The 19,769-nt window shown below is 40.1% G+C and overlaps 1 protein-coding gene across 6 annotated transcripts; it reads right to left on the bottom strand.

Moving 5' to 3' along the window:
* Positions 1-1,149: 1,149 nt before the first annotated feature.
* Positions 1,150-19,496, bottom strand: lrch2 (leucine-rich repeats and calponin homology (CH) domain containing 2). Of its 6 annotated transcripts, XM_077592970.1 has the most exons (21): positions 19,105-19,491; positions 12,678-12,822; positions 12,462-12,588; positions 11,420-11,525; positions 11,217-11,353; positions 10,648-10,778; positions 10,473-10,560; positions 8,588-8,684; positions 8,354-8,451; positions 8,092-8,159; positions 7,216-7,320; positions 6,964-7,032; positions 6,662-6,721; positions 6,318-6,366; positions 6,108-6,248; positions 5,915-5,965; positions 5,771-5,834; positions 4,167-4,279; positions 3,765-3,902; positions 3,604-3,681; positions 1,150-2,171 (listed from the first exon to the last, which is right to left on the bottom strand). In XM_077592970.1, the coding sequence occupies exons 1-21, from the start codon at positions 19,463-19,465 to the stop codon at positions 2,052-2,054; spliced, it is 2,346 nt and encodes a 781-aa protein (XP_077449096.1). In that variant the 5' UTR covers positions 19,466-19,491; the 3' UTR covers positions 1,150-2,051. The 6 variants fall into 6 exon arrangements, with proteins under 6 accessions (XP_077449096.1, XP_077449092.1, XP_077449093.1 ...); XM_077592966.1 differs by having other exon boundaries at positions 3,768-3,902; positions 6,964-7,320; positions 19,105-19,494; XM_077592967.1 differs by having other exon boundaries at positions 6,964-7,320; positions 8,354-8,427; positions 19,105-19,493.
* Positions 19,497-19,769: the final 273 nt, after the last annotated feature.

Genomic DNA, 19,769 nt, shown 5'->3' with positions numbered 1-19,769 from the left:
GATATAGATCTAACTATCGATTGTTTATTTGTTCATTTTTTGTTGCATATTTCCCTAAATTCGTCAAAATATCTATGATTTTTGTCACTCTTCAAAACCTATTAGACCAAACTTGCTAGCAGTCCATATTGAAAATGTGTTTTCTCAAATATCTTGTGATTTTAAAGGAGGGTTTTAAGCACCAGAGGACTGAAAATATATTAAAAATATGAATAAAAATTATTACACTTTAAATGTAGACAACAGCCTGGTTTCAAATAGCTACTTCAGTTAGGCCCTTTAGTTCTGTTCAGTTTGATATAATAATATTTCCCTTGCCTCAAAAAATAAAATAAAAAAACATACACACAAAAGATCAGTGTGAAGGGAAAAATTGACAAAATTGTGCTCATTTTTTTTTCTTGTTTGTTCATTGTGTTACCAAAGCAAATATGCCTCATTTTTAGTCATTTTGAAAACACATGCGTCACTTTTTACTGGAATCCAGACATCAATCAAAACATTCAAAGGTGCACAAATTGGTGCAATTTTGTCCAGAAATGAATGAGTCATTGATTCGTGATGCATTACGGATCAAAACAGTTCGTTCCAGTCAGAATTAAAATATTGAGCCTCCACTTGCTAATTTAGTGATATAATGCCTCTTTGGATATAAAATGTAAATGAAAGAAACCCACATGTGGATATCATATGTGACACCTGAGGTAGCGCATGTGTTGGTTTCACTTGTAAATTACGCAAATGCTCACGAATAAGACCTCCAACGCTACCATCTAACATGATTGGCCACGTTGCTTCTGATGATGTAAACATGACTAATTTCTCCGTTGCATAAAGTACAAATATGCACGTACACAAGGTACTTTCACAAAATGAGTACTTAATATGAATTTATGTATCATAAATTACATTCCATTGTTTTAAATTGCTTTTACAATTGATCATGACAATGATTCACTCTACAAGTCTTTTACTGTAGTATTTTTCAAGGTGTTTTACATTCGAATTATGAAAATAGTACAACCGGTGAATTACTTGTCACTTAGAAGGTTAGGGGAAGTTAGAATTTGCGAGTTTAATAATGAAATTTAAATTAAAAACACTCAACTTGAGGCTGTCAAGTCACGTAAAGATAACTTCATCATCACGTCATATTTTCTTTAACTTTTATTCAAATCAAAGTACTTTGAAAGAACCAGAGATCTCCGTCAATGGTTGGACAAGTAAGAAAGGACATGAAATAAATAAGTCAAATAAAACATACCAGTGCAAATGAGATCGACGATTCTTCGAAGGAATTCATGACTGCATTGTAGAGTTCAGAAAACAAACCAAGACGTCATAAATGCATAAATTACTTCGCTTTCCCTGACACAATTGATCATGTGAGATGGCGCATGCACATTGTGCTTTGTAGCCTCTGTTTGTTTGAATGCTTTCATGGTCAAAGCATGGAAGCGAAATTAAAAAGCTGCTCTGTGTCTTGCTTGGCAAACAATCTATATAAATGTGTATAGATTAAAAAAAGTAGAAAGTTTAAAAATCCATGCCTTTAAATTAAAAATGAACTGTGAAACCACAGTGGGCTTCATATCATCACAGTGGTCATATAAACTAACCGCGGAGGATTTGTCCACCAGTTTACACTAGGCTTGCTATGGCATGACTTGAAAAACAAACGTAGTCACCACGCAATCTGAAAGGCAAAGTTTAGTAACATTTGGATTCTCAAACTGGCAGATAACCTAACTGGGGGTGGAAGAGTGAGTCACATGTCATCACCGGCACTTAAAGATGACTCAATTATCACTGAGCATCGAAAGACGAGTCAGCAGGACTTCATTAGGAGCAACTGTATTTTCTGAATAGTTCCGCTGAAGGAGCCAGGAAGAGCATATGAGTCCAAGCTGAGATGAACAGGAAGTGCCCGACATCATACACACAGACAGGAGGTTGTTCACCTCCTTGTCTGCTTTTTTTCTGTCAGGCAAAGCCACGGATGGGAGGAGGAGTGAGCTTTTTGGTCCGTTTGGGTGCGGGACAATTTTGCATCAAGCATCTCCCAGCTGTGTAGGCTTCATGGCGGGCAGATCCAGCAGGGCTTGCACAGTCACGCTCACCTTCACCAGGCCACGTTCTTCCAGGATGTGATGCGGCAGACATAACTTGTCCTGCGTTGATGGTTCAACATTCATTAAAAACAAATGATGGCAGAGTTTTACACTACCGTATTTTACGTACTATAATGTGCAACGGAGTACAGTGGTACCTCATGGTACGACATGCTCGTGGTACGACATGCTCGTGGTACGACATGCTCATGGTACGACATGCTCGTGGTACAACATGCTCGTGGTACGACATGCTCGTGGTACGACGAAAATTTCGATCGAATAATTCGCCCGCGATACGATCAAAATTTCGAGATGCGACCAAGCCAGGTGGCCATGACATGAGAGGCTGTTTATCATTTTAGCGCACTGTCTTTTTTGCCGCATCTCTTTCGTGTATAACTGAGCACTAAACGATTTATTCAGACGAGTTTCGACCATGAAACGCACAACGCGCATGCACCGGCAAAAAAGAGGGCTTTCTGGGTAATGAAGTATACTAGTGCACACAACACCCATAGGCAATGGCACCCTTTCTCAGAATAAAACTTCATTACCCACAATCAATACGTGGGTAAGATCAGCTATTGCATTTCCTGTTATTCTTTCTAAGGAAAGAAGCTCCCGCGATCGCTCATTCAAGACTATTTCTCATTGGCAAGTGGTCGTGTGTTATCCTATTGTGAGGACATTTGTGTGCATCATTTTCGGAATATTTTGAATGGAATACAACAGCAAACAGCCCATCGATAGCGAACGTGAGGATGGAGGCGTGGCAAACAGCTAACCCGCCCAGAACGAAGGTAAAAAAAATTACAACTAAATTAGAATTCCGTTTTGTTTAAAGTTACATTAAACGTATGTTTGAGTGTGTCTGTATATATTAATCCAAGTTAATTCAAATTTGTTTGTTCGTTTACGAGTGCCGTGGATAAAGTCCCCCCCTCCGCCTCTGTGTATGTCGCTGTCTCTACCCTCCGCGAAATGCCTCTAATTTTACTTCTATTAAACACATTTTATTACTATTAAACCACTAGTTATGTGTTACTGATATCCTGTTTTTGGTGTTTTTTCAGAGGGTTGGAACAAATTAATTTGTTTTTAGTTCATTTCAATGGGAAACGTCCGCTCGAGTTACGAAAAGCTCGACATACAATCTCAGTCCCGGAACGGATTAAGATCGTATGTCGAGGTACCACTGTAAAGGGTGCACCACATTATAAGGTAGACAGTAGACATAGTAGAAGTGGTTGAGGGGTTGTGTTATGCATCCACTCAATGGAGCTACGCTAAAGGGTATGCCATAGGATGATTAACCCATATTGATCCATATATAAAGTGCATCAGATTATACAGCACTGTTGGGTTGGGAGGAAATCTTTTGGGTGCACCTCATAGTGCGGAAAATGATTGAGAGCATAAATGAAAACAACTTTGAATAAAAAAATAGATCATAGACAACATTTATGAATATGAAAGCATATTAGGTTACCTGTGGCACTCCAATTTTCTTACAGGCATCCAGGAAGTTTTCCACATTTCGACGGCATTTAGCCATGCTGAGCTTTGGCTGCAATGAAACAAGGGGTATGTATATAGGCGATATGGAAAGCTTCCCATATTAAAAAGGTGCAATAAATCAAAATGCACTACCACTGCAGGTGAGGGTACGTGGATGCTGGCCACAGAGCGAGGACAAATGTGATTGGCTAAATGGCAAAGGACCACGCCGTCCATCAGAGCGCCACCGACATCATCTGGAAGCAACACCTTCAGTTTGGACTCAATGTTCTGCAGAAAAATGAACATTTCCAAACAGGCCTTTTACTAAGAGAGCTCAGTTTAGATGCCGAGAACGACACGTCATTGTTTAATTGATGCGTGGGAGCTATTTGTGAGAAGGTATTGCTCAACACCAGTGACTTGCAACTTATTTTGATCTTAGGATACATTTATTAAAAAGCATAGCGCCTCTTGAAATGGCCTTCGAATTTAGAAGAGTACTTTGAAAAGGTGACAAATCATTAAACTCCACATAAAATATTATGAACAAACCTGTCGTAGGATTCCGATTTGCTCAATTTCTTCTCTTAAGTGCTCCATTTTTCTCCTCATAGTGAAGCTAGGCTCTGTTGAGCTTAACTCCTGATGATTTCCTCTGGTAAAAGCTGAAATGTTACATTTAGGAAAGTGTGAATTTCCACACACTGGAAAAAAACAACACAAAAAAGTACGCTAAATAGTTCTGATTGGCTTACAGGTACATTTTAACTTTTTCTAGTGAACAGGAATAGTCATGGTATTTTTGATTGGGAGTTCTAATAGATTAATGGTTACAAGAGGCCTCTTTTAAATGTAAACAATGTTGCATGTGACCCCAGTACCCTGGGAGTATCTGTTGTGATAAAGTGGGAAGTGATTTATATGTTTATGCTTCCCTGGAAGCCTCCACACTTCCAGAGAACAGCACTCCAGTTTTGCTTAGGACCATGCAGAAAAAAAGTAAGACAATACAGTACGCAGCAATGTTTTTCTCCAACTAAATAATCATTCTATCACCGTATTATGTATTTTTCTGCAATAAATGATGCACATCAATCAATGGGTTATTTTTGTATAGAGTAATCCCTCGAATATCGCAATTAATGTAGATCAGACATGGCCGCGATAAACAAAAAAACGTGAAGTAGGATCACACCCATTATTACTACCACACTACATGTTTTTGCGTCTGTGCAGAAACACAGGTACACTAAAATGATCAAAAAGTGGATATTTATTAAATCTTACAGCTATAAGCATATCAAAAGACTAATGTATTAATATCTAAAAATTATATATATATATATATATATATATATATATATATATATATATATATATATATATATATATATATATATATATATATATATATATATATATTTATTTATACGTTTTAGTCTTTTACTTTTAGGCTGCATCCGACTTTGAGTACCCTGGTTGAGAATATCTGCCAATCCAGTCGCTATCTTGACAACTCGTGCATGAAAATCATATTCCAATGAGTGTTATTAGATTTCTTTTCTTTTCCCATGGTGTTTGTATATTAATATTCATTTTTTTAGAGAGTTACTGTGACTGATGCATCAATAATGCAATTTTCCATAATGGTTGTATTTAGTTTTACCGTTAAGATCATATAGAGAATAACAAATCATTTGGACCTAAAGATTTCTGACCAGGGTGGCCCAGTGGCGCAAGTGGTTAGCGTGTCGGCTTCACAGCTCTGGGGTCCTGGGTTCAAATCCAGGTTGGTCCACCTGTGTGGAGTTTGCATGTTCTGCCTTGCCTGCGTGGGTTTCCTCCGTGTACTCTGGTTTCCTCCCACATTCCTAAAAACTTGCATGGTAGGCTAATTGGACACTCTAAATTGCCCCTAGGTATGTGTGTGAGTGTGCATGGTTGTCCGTTTCCTTGTGCCCTGCAATCGGGTAGCCACTGATTCAGGGTGTCCCCCGCCTCTGGCCCGGAGTCAGCTGGGATAGTCTCCAGCACCCCCCGTGAACCTAATGAGGATAAAGCGGTTCAGAAAATGAGATGAGATGAGATTTCTGATCACCTCTGGACATCTGTACTCGTAACATTTTTGTTAGCGTGTGAATGCGTACATTTAGTACCTGATCGCGGCTTGAGTCCAAACACAGTGAGAGTGGAGCTGAAATCAGAGTTGCGTAGACTCTCCTGCAGACAAAATGAACATCATTCACTAGTTTACGTTCCATGATATTAACCCACAAAGGCTTGTTCTCGCTCTCACGCACCTCGCAGTCATCATCCCCACTGCAGTTTTTGCGGGCACTCTGGCATTTGTACTGAGACAGAAAAAGAAAAAAAGTTATGCTGTACTGTATAATTGAAACTTGTACATTGTGCTTCCATATTTTGTATTTAAATCCAAAGCGAAATGTTTGCATCGTTTTCACCACAAGAGGTTGTGCGAGAACGTGAGTACACCTTGAGATAATCTTTTCTCAGATATTTCATCCTCTTGCGGTCATCGTTTTGATTGAGAACAGGTAGGACGTCTGGCCATTTGGACTCTAAGTCAGACTGATCTGATTTCAGGCTCCCGTCAAAGGAGCAGGACGAGGGAGGCTATGAAAACAAAGGGAAGCTTTTACACATGTAGCAGACACAAAAGAAATAACTGTGAGTAGGCAGTACCTGTTCACATAACATCGACGCCCCGCTGCTCCCTTCATCTAAAGAAGCGCTAAAATAACACAAATAAGTCTACCATCAGTCAATTGGGAGCACTTGGCAGTTATATAATAATGACACTTTTAAACAAGAGTGCAAAAAATATATAGTTGAGCTTTTGAACATTAAAACATCTCTTGCAATGACACCCATCTGCCTTGTGTCCCAGTGTTTGGGTGCTTCTTTGTTTCTCGTCCAGGACAGTCTCAAACATAACAGGCTAACTGCAGGTACGTTTTTCATTAGGACATAAAAATGACTGCATGGCTGCTGAGCATGAGCAGAACAGAAGTGTGACAGTAGCGTACCTACGAGCCTGAGGAAGAGGCCTGGTTTTGCTGCCCGAGCTGCCAGAGTGACTTAGGAATCTGCAGACACAACCAAGAATAGCTAAAAGTCAGACAGCCATGAATAAGAATTGCAATGTATGTTCATCTTTTTCTCTCATTTAATCACTTGTATTCCACAGTTCTTCAAATTTCAGTTCGAGACTGTTCCAAATAAAAGCACAGGTTTCAAAACAAGAGTCCGTATGAGTACGCATGGACGATAAATTGCATGCAAACCTAGTGGGATGGTACATTGTTGAAAAGAAAACCATTTTCACTACCTGTGAGCTCGACCAGTCACTCTGCGTCGATGGATAAGACTTTCCGCTCTGCAAATTAAGGACCGTCGTCTAAAAGCAAGAGTGCCCGGCCACCGTAGAAAGGAAAGTGTAAGAAGCAGAAGGTGAAGAGCAAACAGATGTGGAGAGTTGTGAAGTCGATATGATTGTTGGTGCTGAGCAGAGGTTACAGTGAGCGTGCTTAAAAATGGTCTTTGGCTACGTGCGGTGGGAAATAATGGATGAGTCAGGGACCTGTTCTGCTGCTCCTGCTGCAAAAGCTGGACAGCAATCTTCCTCAGATCCAGCACCTCTTTAAGTTCATCATCCTCCTCTTCCAACAGCTGCTCCTTGTCGGAGCTGCAACGGAGATAGGACGGAGATTACGCCTTTCCTTGGCAATCAAATCGTTACAACTCATTCTCTTAGGGCACGGGTGTTCAAACTTTTTTTTCTCCAAGATCTATTTTTGAACGAGATAACCTTTCACGATCGACCTTTTTTTCAGGCAACTGACAAAGCTCAGCAATTATTAATGTTGATATAGCTCACCGTAAACTCTATCAACATGTATGGAAGCAGTAGGGAACGGGAGTGAAAGGCAGACTACACCCTAGACTGGCGACCAGTCAGTCGTAGGTGACACAGAGAGACAAACTGTCAGGAGCGGCCCGTTTGTCCCTCTTGGCGTGCCGTCAGGGCAGAGCGGCTGCGGTCAATCTGCTGATTACTTCCTGTTTTGGTATTTAAACATGAATGAGTCCTAGTATCATTGTCGGATTGTTCCTGCATGCGTCCTGCATGCTCCTGCATGCTCCCGTTTTGTTCCAAGCCTTTGTTGATTTGTAAAGCCCTTTTGATTTATTAAAGATGTTGTTTTGAAGCTAATACCTCGTCAAATCCTACTTCCCTGCGCCTGGGTCTGAATCCATTCCCGATCGTGCCGCGACGACGCGGCACGATCGTAACACAAACGACCACCCGCACTGCCAATCATACCGCCAGCAGCGGGAATCGAGCCCGTGCCTGCCCGCACCGTAGTCAGGCGAGTGAACCTCTACACCACAAGGCGGCTATATGTGCAATTTTTTGAGTTCCTTAAATTCCAAAAAGCTAAACCACAAATCTTACCCTGACTCCTCTTTCCAGCTCTCTTTGTCTTTGCTTTGATGGGACAAGTTAAGAACCTTTTCCAGTTCCTGAAACATACAGTGGAGACCACAATATACCGTCAGTCTATAACAAAAATCAGTACTGCCAGCGTAAAAGCTTTAACATCATCTCTGGGCGTAAACTTTTAACATTATAACTCTGACTGACTTTTATGTTGTTAATCAAAAAATATATATATAATGATGTTATATAAAGTTATCATACAGAGAAGGCTTCTTACCTTAATGCATGACACATGACAATTCTGCTGTCCATCACACTCTGACAGAGCAGGATCCTCATCCGGGTTGGGTTCTATAAGGTCATACAGATCCTGATCTGATAGAGGGAGGAAGCATCCGCGGTGACCAAATTAACGCTTGCTATGTATATATTACTAGGCACTTGATTCAATAATCCCCTCTTCTGTCTTATTGCGTTTGAAAGGGGTAATCGGATACTTATTGTTGGTAACCTTTGCAAGAGTCCATTTTGGAAAGGACTGTGAGGGCGTCGGCGCGGGCCGTCTCAGACACCTGAGAATGGAGGCTGACCGTGTCATCGTCCGAAGGCTGCGTGAGGCAAAGAGACGCTTGGTCAGCCTGCTTGCACTATAACCACATGCAAGATTGGTTGAAAACAGTTATATGTGACATCATTTGAGCTTCATCAGTTTGGACTTTGATGGATTCCTCTTGGCCTGGGCGGCTTTTGATTTTTAAAATAGACTGACAAGCCTGGTCATACATAGATGGGATTCATTTGAAAAAGGAATTTATAGGTGCATGAAATACAGGGTGACAAAAAAACGGGAACTTTTTAACAATCCAATAAAACCAAAAGTGATGCTAAAATCATATGTTGTTCATAGTGAATGAAACCTTTACACCACGCCATTTAAAAAGCAATAATGGAATTTCCATTAGTTTCAAATTACGTACGTCCTTGGGAGGACATCTTCCTGTATGAAATGCATTCTTAAAATCTTCTGTTGAGATTCTGAATGTAGCAGCATTACAGTGTGTTTACTTGCTTAAGGTCACTGTCTTGCAGTGCTGTTAAATAGGCTTGTGAAAATTTTTCACGTTTTTTGGTCAGGCTGCCCTGCAGGTAGTGATTTTAAAATGAAAGCAAACCATATTTTGGAGACAAATCCATCAAAATATGAAAAGATGATTTCACACCCAGAATCAGCGGCAATTTTTTTGCAGACTGCTATCGTGCTACCCATAGACTGTTTTGCCATTTGGTCAACGTTTACAAGTGCAGCACTAACAAAGATAGGAATGATTATCAGTTCTGGTTGTGATGTCAAAAGCAGAATTGCTGAAAAAAGAGGGTGTTTCCATGATGGATTGCTTTGGATGGAAGAAATAAAATAAAAAAACGGAAAAAAACAGCCAGATTGAGTGCCTAAATTTGTTTTCTATATGTCAAATTACATCGGTGCAGTCATTTTCATTTTTTGACATGCCCACCCTTTCATAATATCTCTAATCAAACAAATAGCTTACCATGAGCAATGAAATAATTTGAGCTCTTCTCGCGTTAATGCCTGTACAGTGGTACCTCGACCTACGATCAGCTCTACCTACGACATGCTCGAGATACGTTGAAAATTTCGATCGAATAATTCGCTCTAGATACGATCAAAATTTTGAGATGCGACCAAGCCAGGTGGACATGGCACTGTCTTGCCGCATCTCTTAGAATTCAGTTTTGTGCAAAGTTACATTAAATGTATGTTTGACTGTGTCTGTATATATTAATCCAAGTTAATTTAAATTTGTTTGTTCGGTTACGAGTGTGTTGCCATGGATAAAGTCCCCCGAACAACCCCCTCCCCCGCCTCTGTGTATGTCGTTGTCTCTACCCTCCGCGAAATGCGTCTAATTTTACTTCTATTAAACACATTTTATTACTCTTAAACCACTAGTTATGTGTTACTTTGTTAATAGATGGTGAATTAGAAGAAATAAAACATTTTTTCCAATCCAATATCCTGTTTTTGGTGTTTTTTCAGAGGGTTGGAACGAATTAATTTGTTTTCAGTTCATTTCAATGGGAAACGTTCGCTTGAGTTACGAGAAGCTCGACATACGATCTCAGTCCCGGAACGGATTAAGATCGTATGTCGAGGTACCACTGTAATGTGTTATCGGGTGTTTTAACGTCTCTTTGTTTCACTGTTCTCTATATGCCTCTTTCAGGCAAAAGTTTTTTTTTTCATCGAATAACCTTTCACTGTGAATGGAATTGATTCACTATGCAAATATATTCTTAGAACAGCTCGACAAGTGTCAAACTCTTGTGTTTGTTGACTGTGGATTTTTTTCCTCTGTATTTAAAGGATGTCTGACCTCTGTTGTCGACAGCCTCTTGTCACCATTGTCACTCCCAATTCCAGAGTCAGGCCCGTGGTTTTTAGTGGGGTAAAAATCTTCCATGCTGAAAAAGAGTAAAGGACCTGTTATAGTATTTGATCTTGGGAGAACTGCAAAAAAATAACACAATCATTTTTTAGGATGGACATACCTATCTGTGAGTGGTTGTAGAAGACAGCGTTTTCCAAGGGAGGGAAGGTCAAGAGTATCAGGCTTTTTGTCCGACTTGCATGCTTGGACATTTAAATGCTTGAAAATGTGCACTTTTCCCTTCAGACAGATCTGAAAGTTTACAAGCGATGCAGTTATTTTCCCACCAGATGGTGCAATGCTAGCAGATTAGTATAATTTGTGATGATGCTTATGAACTCGCAGCCCCTAGTTAGCGCATCGGCCTCACGGCTCTGGTGTCCTGGGTTCAAATCCAGGTCGGTCCACCTGTGTGGAGTTTGCATGTTCTCCTGGGTGGGTTTTCTCCGGGTACACCGGTTTCCTCCCGCATTCCTAAAACATGCAAGGTAGGCTGATTGGAGACTCTAAATTGCCCATAGGTATGAGTGTGAGCGTTGTCTGTCTCCTCGTGCCCTCCAATCGGCTGGCCACCGATTCAGGGTGTACCCTGCCTTTGGCCCGAAGTCAGCTGGGATCAACTCCAGCACCCCCCACGACACTAGTCAGGAAAAAGCGGTTCAGAAAATGAATGAATGCTTTTGAACTCACCTGAGCTGAAGGAGATTGCATAGGATTGTTATCAAGGATGATATGCTGCAATTGCCTGAGTTTCCTGTAGGCTGCTGGAATTTCTGTGATCTTATTGCAGGAAAAGTCAAGTCGAATCAGAGGCAGATCAGCCAACTCTGTGACATGTCCAAAGAACAAAATACGTTCAGTATTTCTTTTTTTGGTAAATATTTCACTCTGACCTTCTGGAAGAATCTGCAGGCAGTTCTTCCTGATGTTGAGTTCTCGTAAGGCATGGAGACACCCAACCTGAGATGGCAGCGCACGGATTTCATTACAGCTCACATCCTGCATGGGGCAAAAATATAAAAATATTTAACAACCATATTACAGTAATATCTTGACATTGGAGTGTCCGAAAATATGAGAAATTTGAGATACGAGGAAAATTCCGAGCAATTTTTGCCTTGAGATACGAGACAAATTTGAGATACGAGCATACCAGATGGTTCCCGGATGGCCGAGTATGCGAGAGGATGCTCATGAGAACAGCATCGCTCAATCTTTTCGCCGCATCACCCTCGCATAAAGATGAGCACCGGGCCGTACAGATTGCATTTTTTACTGGAGATTGCGTGACCCAGTCGATAATCTGCGAGAAAGCCAGTGGAATCTACATGGACTTAAAAGCAAAGCAAGCATCTGAAAAAGACACCAGCGAAACCCTTCAAAGCAAGTCGTGGCTGTTTCGGTCTTTTAAAAAACGAACACTCGGTTCTGAGGCATGGAGAAGCCAGGAAGTTCTGACTCAAAAGCCGCGGTGGAATACATTAACATCTTTGACTCGGTTATCGCACAAGAAGCTTTAAATGTATTTAAACTTATTTTTAAGTTTGTGTGTATAGTAATCTAAATTCATTTAAGTTAAATTTAAAGTTTATGTTACGCTACGAGCGCATTGCCGTCAAGTCACTCTCCTGTCCTTTTCTCTCTCTCTGTCACATTTTAGTATTGAAGATCATAACATCTAGAAAGGTATTTGTTACTTTGCGAGTAGGTGGTGAATTAGAACAAATAAGAATATGTTTTTGCATTGTAATAGCCTGATTTTTGTGTTTTTTTAGAGGGTGGGAACGGATTAATTTGTATTTAGTTATTTTCTATGGGAAAAAAATGATTTGAGATACGAGGTAATGACTCTGTCCCGGAACGCATTAAGCTCGTATCTCAAGGTATTATTGTACAACATGATTTACCATTTAAAACTGAGAGAAATGCGCTTACTAGCTCCATCAGTTCTTTAGCCTTGCCAATTTCTTCAGGAATGGACACCAGCTTGTTGTTGCTGACTAGCAGAACTTTCAGTGGAAGGTTGAACAAGTGCTTGGGCAAAACTGCGATTTGATTTCGACTGGAAAAAAACAACAACATAAAAATCATTTGGAAAGGTGCTCAAATGACACATTCTTGAATTTGTTGGTTAAAATTTGGAAGAAGTACCTGATGTCGAGATACGTCAGTATCTGCAAGTTGATGATGGCTTCTGGTATGCACTTGATGCAGTTGTGGTAGAGATTAAGGGACTCTAATGGGGCAAAGAGACAAACTTCTGGGGGGACTTCCGAGAGACGATTCTTAGACAAATCTGCAAAGAAAAAAACAAACTTGATGAAACACCGTTGAACATCTACAGTTATGTGGCACAACTGAACACAGGTGAAGTAGATCAGCACATCGTCTGTGTTGTAAGTAAGTGCCATTGACCAGTAGACATGCTGATCAATAAACCTCAGTGACTGAGAGCATGTCATCATTGAGCACTGGTCTAAAATTACAACCCTCTTGGTCCTATTGAATGGAATATATCAGTGCAGTATTCCCTTTTATTGATTCCACTGGAAGAAACATTAAAGTCTTAAAGAGGTATCGATGTCATTTTCCAGTATTTTGAACTAATTTGTGCATAAGATAGGTCGGAATGGGATTGTACCCTGGTTGAAATGTGATGTGTGTAGTTTTTCTATGTAAAAGAATCCTATTTTAGTCTGCAAATGGTAGGTGTCAATGAAAAACAATTGTAGTCCAAATAATATGGGTGCTTTACATACAATATATGTACCGTGATTCTACTAAAAGTCTGTTTGCTCTATACACAAGGCAAATAGTACATGTTAACTACGCAGAAAATTTAATCCTACACTTTACCTAATCATCTATAGATGTATTTTTCAGACTTCAGTACTTCTACAAGATTATTGTTAGCATTGCAATTGGCTTTGAGGTTTGAGATTATTTTTGGATCACTACATGTTTCCTCTCCATCCCTCACCAAACACAAGCATTGTCTTTTTTTAACCAAAGGGGACACATGGGGACATAACCAGGTGATATATGTGGACCTTACCTAGATTGGACACATATTGATTGTGCAAATGAGCGTGTGACTGTGTGTTTAGCTGATCCCATATTCTGTATTCTCTCTGGTTGATGTGTTCATTAGCAACCAGCATGAGAAGCCACCCACCGCAGATACATATTGAAAAGTCTATCTCACTGCTGTTGCATCCACTAACCTAATGCATGCAATTACCTAGAGATTTCATAGCTATCATCTACTAGGCTTGATGTACATGGGTTGAGCAGAAGATGCCAGGAAGAAAATGTTTACTATCATGGCAGGATAATAAGTTTATATTCCACCAGGACATGGTCAAGTTAGCTTTGAGAAAAATAACAATATTTTGTTTTGGCTGAATGCTATTAACTGTTCAACGGTCCAGAGTGTAGTTCGCCAACAACTAAGACCAATCAATCATCAACTCGGGTCCATCCTCCTATTGTTTAGGAAACACGCTCAAACATAATTTTGGGTTAAAAAATGTGGAAGTGAATGTTAAGAATGTAAGAATTTACACAACTCTGAAAAATATGCTAATAATATATAGTCATATTTAGAAGCGTCTGTTTTTGACTCACATTTACAGTATGAAAATGTAAAACAAGATGGCACAAAATCAATGGCAAAAAACACAAATAAACCAAAAATACCAACTATCATCAGTTCTATCATATACAACTGACTGGGCAGCCTATCAATAAAATAGCACGACAAATTAAATGTCACTCATTTTGCACAACAATGGTATAAAGAGTATCAATACAATATAGCACGTCCATGAAGCAATAAATTCTTTGCATAGTTGATGTCGTCACAAGCAGAAAGCAGAACGCATCAGATCGCATCAGATGCTCTTCAATGCAGAGGAATCGACCCTTGGGGGTTTGAAGGAAATACAAATTATCACCTTGAGAGGACCAAAGCTGCGGTCAAAGGGCGTAAGCACCGTCCATTAAGAGTAAATGCTTGAGGCTTGATGCTATAACCTTTGCGAATACGCTCCTCCAGCCTCCTCCCACTAGGCTTTACAACTGGGAATTCTTCAGTATCAGGGAGGGTTGGTGGGGGTGAGGCGTGTCCATTCCCCCCTCCCTCCTCCAAGCCAGACCATACGCCATCTGGGGCCCCCAGTGGGCCCTCTCGCGCACCTGCCGGCTGTCGGGCGTTCCCAGCAAGACCCAGTTCTGCTCTACCTCAATGCCAAATCATCACTCCATTCATTTGTGTTGGAGGCACAGATGAAGTCTGAGTATGTCCGCCGGTGAAGCCGCTTCTATCATTGCTGACCTCATTGTGTGAAATGTTAGCCCCATGCAGTAAAATATTAAAACAGATTTTCTTCAGAGCAAATATATAACAGGCCGTTTCAGATATATGAAAGAAATGTTGCATTTCAAATGTCCTGGAAGATATATTAAGTATAAAATGCTGTGTAAATACATCTTTTAATGACAGATTTAGACCAACCCTTCTTTATTCTCGTGATGTAGTTCAATTCAGATTGAATTAACCTAACATAGCCTTGTTTTTATGCTGACAAGTACTATGCCATGCCTCAACACGCGCTAGAACATCAAAAAAGAGCCTGAGGCCGTAAAGCCACTGTGCAGGAATAAAGATTCTCGAGCTTTACTCATGTCAAAATAAGTTAGAATTCAGCCAACCGCTAGTTTTGATGGAGTCCAAGTAATTATTTTTGTGTGTGAGTTACCCATACCTTCCAACTTATACATTTTTCCCTTATTTTATATGTTTTTGATCATTTCAAATTGTGTACGCCGTATAACAACTTTTGTACGGGAAGAAAATTTATTACAAAAAGTATTTTTTTTAAACCAATGTCATCATCCGTATTTCGGTCATCTCGGTCAATAGAGACAAAAACGTCATCGTTGATTGCTAATGTTGTCATGCTGCGCCAGTCACTTCCACCTTTTAACTATGTAAATATATTGCGCATCAGTAAGCAATGTACCCAGACAGTCAAGCTGTCAGCGTCATACAGTGACATCTCCAGAATCTTGAATTTAGTACATACTAATGGACACCCCATCCACATTGGAGTACATTTTTGACTTTTAAGTGCGCCCTGTGTGAGTAAATATGTGCTGCATTGCATTTGTACGTTATTAATCGCTTCATTCATTCATTCATCTTCCATACCGCCCATCCTCGAAAGGTTTGCGGTGGTTGCAGGAGGCTACCCCAACTGTCTTCGGTGGAAAGGCAGACTACACCCTCGACTGGTCGCCAGCCAGTCGTAGGGCACACACAGAAACAGCCAATCACTCGCACTACCATCGAGTGGGAAACGAACCCAGTTTTATCGCTTAATAAGGGGAATTGCAATCATTAACAAGGGGAGCAATTGGCCAAAGTTGACAGGTATGGAGTCACCCTATGTATGCTTGAACCATTTTAACATCCCTAGTATTTACATAGGTTGATTATTAAGTCCAAGAATGTTGAGAAGTGTGTCTGAGGTCAGACAGTCCTTAGCGAGGCAAACACATTAATGTGATAACACATGACTAAGAAGGGCTTTGACTAAGAAGGGCTCGACGTGTTGTGAAGAAACACATTTTAACTTTTCATGGTCGAAAACTAATGGTAACACCAAAGATACGTCTATAGGATATACTTATATAATAAGGGTAAGGCAATGAAGACATTGTGAAGGGTTGCAGCTTCCCTTTTCCATTTTACGTTATCATCTTTTCTGTGACATTGCACACTATAAAGAGGTGTGCCTAGTGGTTGAAACACAAACCAATTGCCTTCTTTAAAGGAAACAAAAGATTATTTTGGACTGCTGAGGAACAAGAAAAAATATGATTGTCCAAACCTCAACAAACATGTCAACGCCTAAAGTATAAAAAATGGTTCTGTTACTAAAATACGTAAGCATGACTTTTTGTATCACTTAATATTTTGTGTATACAGCAATATTGCAATTATCATGGCTGCAGCTATTGATTGTTTAAGTAAATTATATCAAAATATCACTTTTCATTTTGGAGGAGAAATAGTATATGCCTTTCAAAATAAATCAAAATACCTGAGCCTAAACTGTAAAGCTGTAAAAAAATAAATACACATTTAAATGACGATCTAAGTGCAACAGAATAGTTCAAATTATTTCGTTGACTTCTTCCACACTTTGATTATATTTATATACTATTTATATTTTTATTATCTTTAAAAAGCTGTAATACAAACATATGCAGAAATTTGAACAAAATGAGACATTTCAAAAATTATAAACTCAACACAAAACAATTGAAAGTTCAATTAGTCGAAGTGATATGTAAATTTAGCAAAGAAACTAACCTACCTTATAGAGCAAAATCTGCTATGTTAAATGCTATAAATTGCTAAAGATTGTTGTTTACAATTCTCCTAGCGAATTGTTCAAAGACATTTTCACCAAAAAAAACTGCTAAATATAACAGAATTTTGAATACATAAAATCTCAAACAAAACATTTGGATTCAGCCATGCTGGACGAGTCATATCATATTCACTGTTTCCACCAAAGTTTATCATCCCAAAACAATAACACTAAATACAACACTTTCAAAACAAACCATTAAAATGCCACTCATACTATACAAATCATCAAAACAGCCAAGTTTAATCTGGAGTTTTTTTTCTAATCAAATTACTCGATTTAATTGACAAGTCGTGGCAACACGAGCAATTGTTACTACTCACTTTAGTAAATTAACCTTTCAAGAGTTACTTGAGCTACCATGCATACACTCGGTTTGAAAGCAGTGCACATCTAGCATGGCTTCTCTCCAGAGTGACCTAATACTGACATATGAACCTGAACATCTGCCCAGGTGGTTAAGCAGGTCTTCTGCAAGCTCTTTCCCATGGGAAAACACACCGGCTGTGGACAAAGTGCCAGTGGCGCATTGCAAACAGACACCCTTGTGTGAGTAAAGTCCTTGCTTTCTTCGCACACCACTGCTTATTATTAGTCAGATGACACACTCTCAGCCTGACCATGAGTACAAATGGCAACTACACGGAACCTTGCCTTTTATTTAGCTTTGAAAGCTCTCCTAACAACATTTCCGTAAAGGCTGCTGGCGGCCACAAGAATCTGCTTTCTTTCATATGTTCCAAATGGAGCGGTATCGATTTGAAAGGAAGACATTTCCTCTTGCACAATTTTTGATGAAATTCACTACAACAGCCATGATCAAACATGGAACAAAAGTATATTTTATAAAGGATAAGTCTTAAGCCATCATTATCATTTTTCATTGTGTAAAATTTAAAATGACTAAAGTCTTCCCTAAAGCCGAAGCACTGACAAAAAGAAACAATGTGTCACATCACAACGTTATTGTATTTGCATGTACATATTTTTTTAGGCCACTTCCTGGTTAATATAGGAAGAATAACAAAAGGTCTGTTCCGTTTATTAATGCAAAAGGGAACACAAAGGGTGAAAATAAATGATTGCTAACACATTTTAGCCAAATACTTACCAAATATTTATGGTTCTCTAACGCTATAACTGTCCTATTAAATCTTGTAACACTTTCCAGAAACAAACAATGAGCTAGAGAACAACATATAAAATTTTCAGAATAATTTGTGGATGTATTTTGTACAATAGGATAATTACCAACTCACAAACCCAGTAGCCTTCCATTTTTCAATGTAAGAGGTTCACAAAGGAAAATATACAGTTTTATTACAATATCATCATGGCTTATCTTGTGGGGTGCACCCCCAACCCCAATAAATCACTTCTGCTTTGTGGCACACATGAAAAAGTAGCATATGGTATATGGGTCTATTCGAGAAGAACTCTCATTAGGAGACATAAAAAAAATGTAATGACTGATGAAGACGCTGACAGAATGAATAATATCTGCCTGATCAAGCTGCCTACAAGATAAAACCCACAATATGATTAAATCCTGACAAATTTGTGTGCCCTTCATGTGCATCTTCTAAAAAAAAAATCATGACGTGAAGTGAACCTATGGGGGGAAAATTAAAAAGCCAAGCGTTTGCATTGCAAACAGAAAATAAGAATGAGAGGTAGGAAACGAGAGTAGACTGTCTTCCTCCTTTCTGCGTACTCTTAAGCATAATGCACACATGCATGCAGAGGGTGAGGCTGCAAATTTCCCAGTGCCATCTTTTTGTCTGTAGAATGAATTCACCACTGAAAAAAAGACACCACTAAATATATTATAAATTCTTCATTCATATTCTCCATCTACACTGTGTAAGATTTGGGTGCGCCTAACGCTGTCTCATTCATGGATCTCGATTAGAGGCGGGGGGACTGTGGATTGGGGGGCAGCTGGGTTCGCCCAAAACAACCGAGCCCCTTTTTTTGTGGGTTCATGATCCATATCACGAGAGTGGTCCCTTTATGTAAGTGAGACGATCACATTTAGAATCACGCGCGCTATTTACAATGCAACATCAGGGTTGGATAAATTGACGCTATCATTGAGAAAATACGCGTTTTACACCAAATGCTTAGATGGCACCCACCTGCTTGTGTCGTATCGGTGAGATCGTAGCTCACCCCCGGGTACTCCCTCAGTTTCCGACCGCTTAGGTTGAGGATACCGGAGCACACGGCATCCTCCAGAGATCGCTCCAGGCTCCGGGCCGTGTGGTGCTGCTGCTGCTGCTGTTGTTGCTGCTGCTGTTGCTGGTGCTGGTGATGGTACTGCTGCTGTTGCGGGCTGTTTCCCGGGCTCCAGTGAGGTCCACACGGGTAGTGATGATGGTTCTGTAGCGCCGTGACAGCTCCAACACCTCCTTGACTGGACGCCATTTTCGTTTTTTTTTTAAAGGGGGAAGAGGAATTGAGCGCTCGAACGATAGTAGCAGCAGATTCTACGCCCATGCGCGTAGAGTGGCGTGCATCACTGAAGAGAGACGTGAGAGGGTGGGCACCGAGATGGGGTGCTGATGGAGAGTAAGGCAGGGTGTTAAACCGACAGTCCGAGGGCCAGAAGCGGCCCGCTCCGGCTCAGTTTCGTGGTCGCAATCACGCATGTTTATTCGCCTTCTCTCAGTAAAAAAAAGCGACGATTGCAGCCAATGACTTATGCTGCGTTCAGACCGGTGCTTTATCAAAACAACCTACCTGTGTGAAACATGTTACCAGAGGCGAATTTGGATTGGATTGGATTGGATAACTTTATTCA

The sequence above is a fragment of the Stigmatopora argus genome, chromosome 22 (assembly GCF_051989625.1).
Source record: "Stigmatopora argus isolate UIUO_Sarg chromosome 22, RoL_Sarg_1.0, whole genome shotgun sequence".
Taxonomy (NCBI): domain Eukaryota; kingdom Metazoa; phylum Chordata; class Actinopteri; order Syngnathiformes; family Syngnathidae; genus Stigmatopora; species Stigmatopora argus.
Note: the sequence above shows the minus strand (reverse complement) of the source record. Positions and strands in the feature narration are given on the sequence as shown.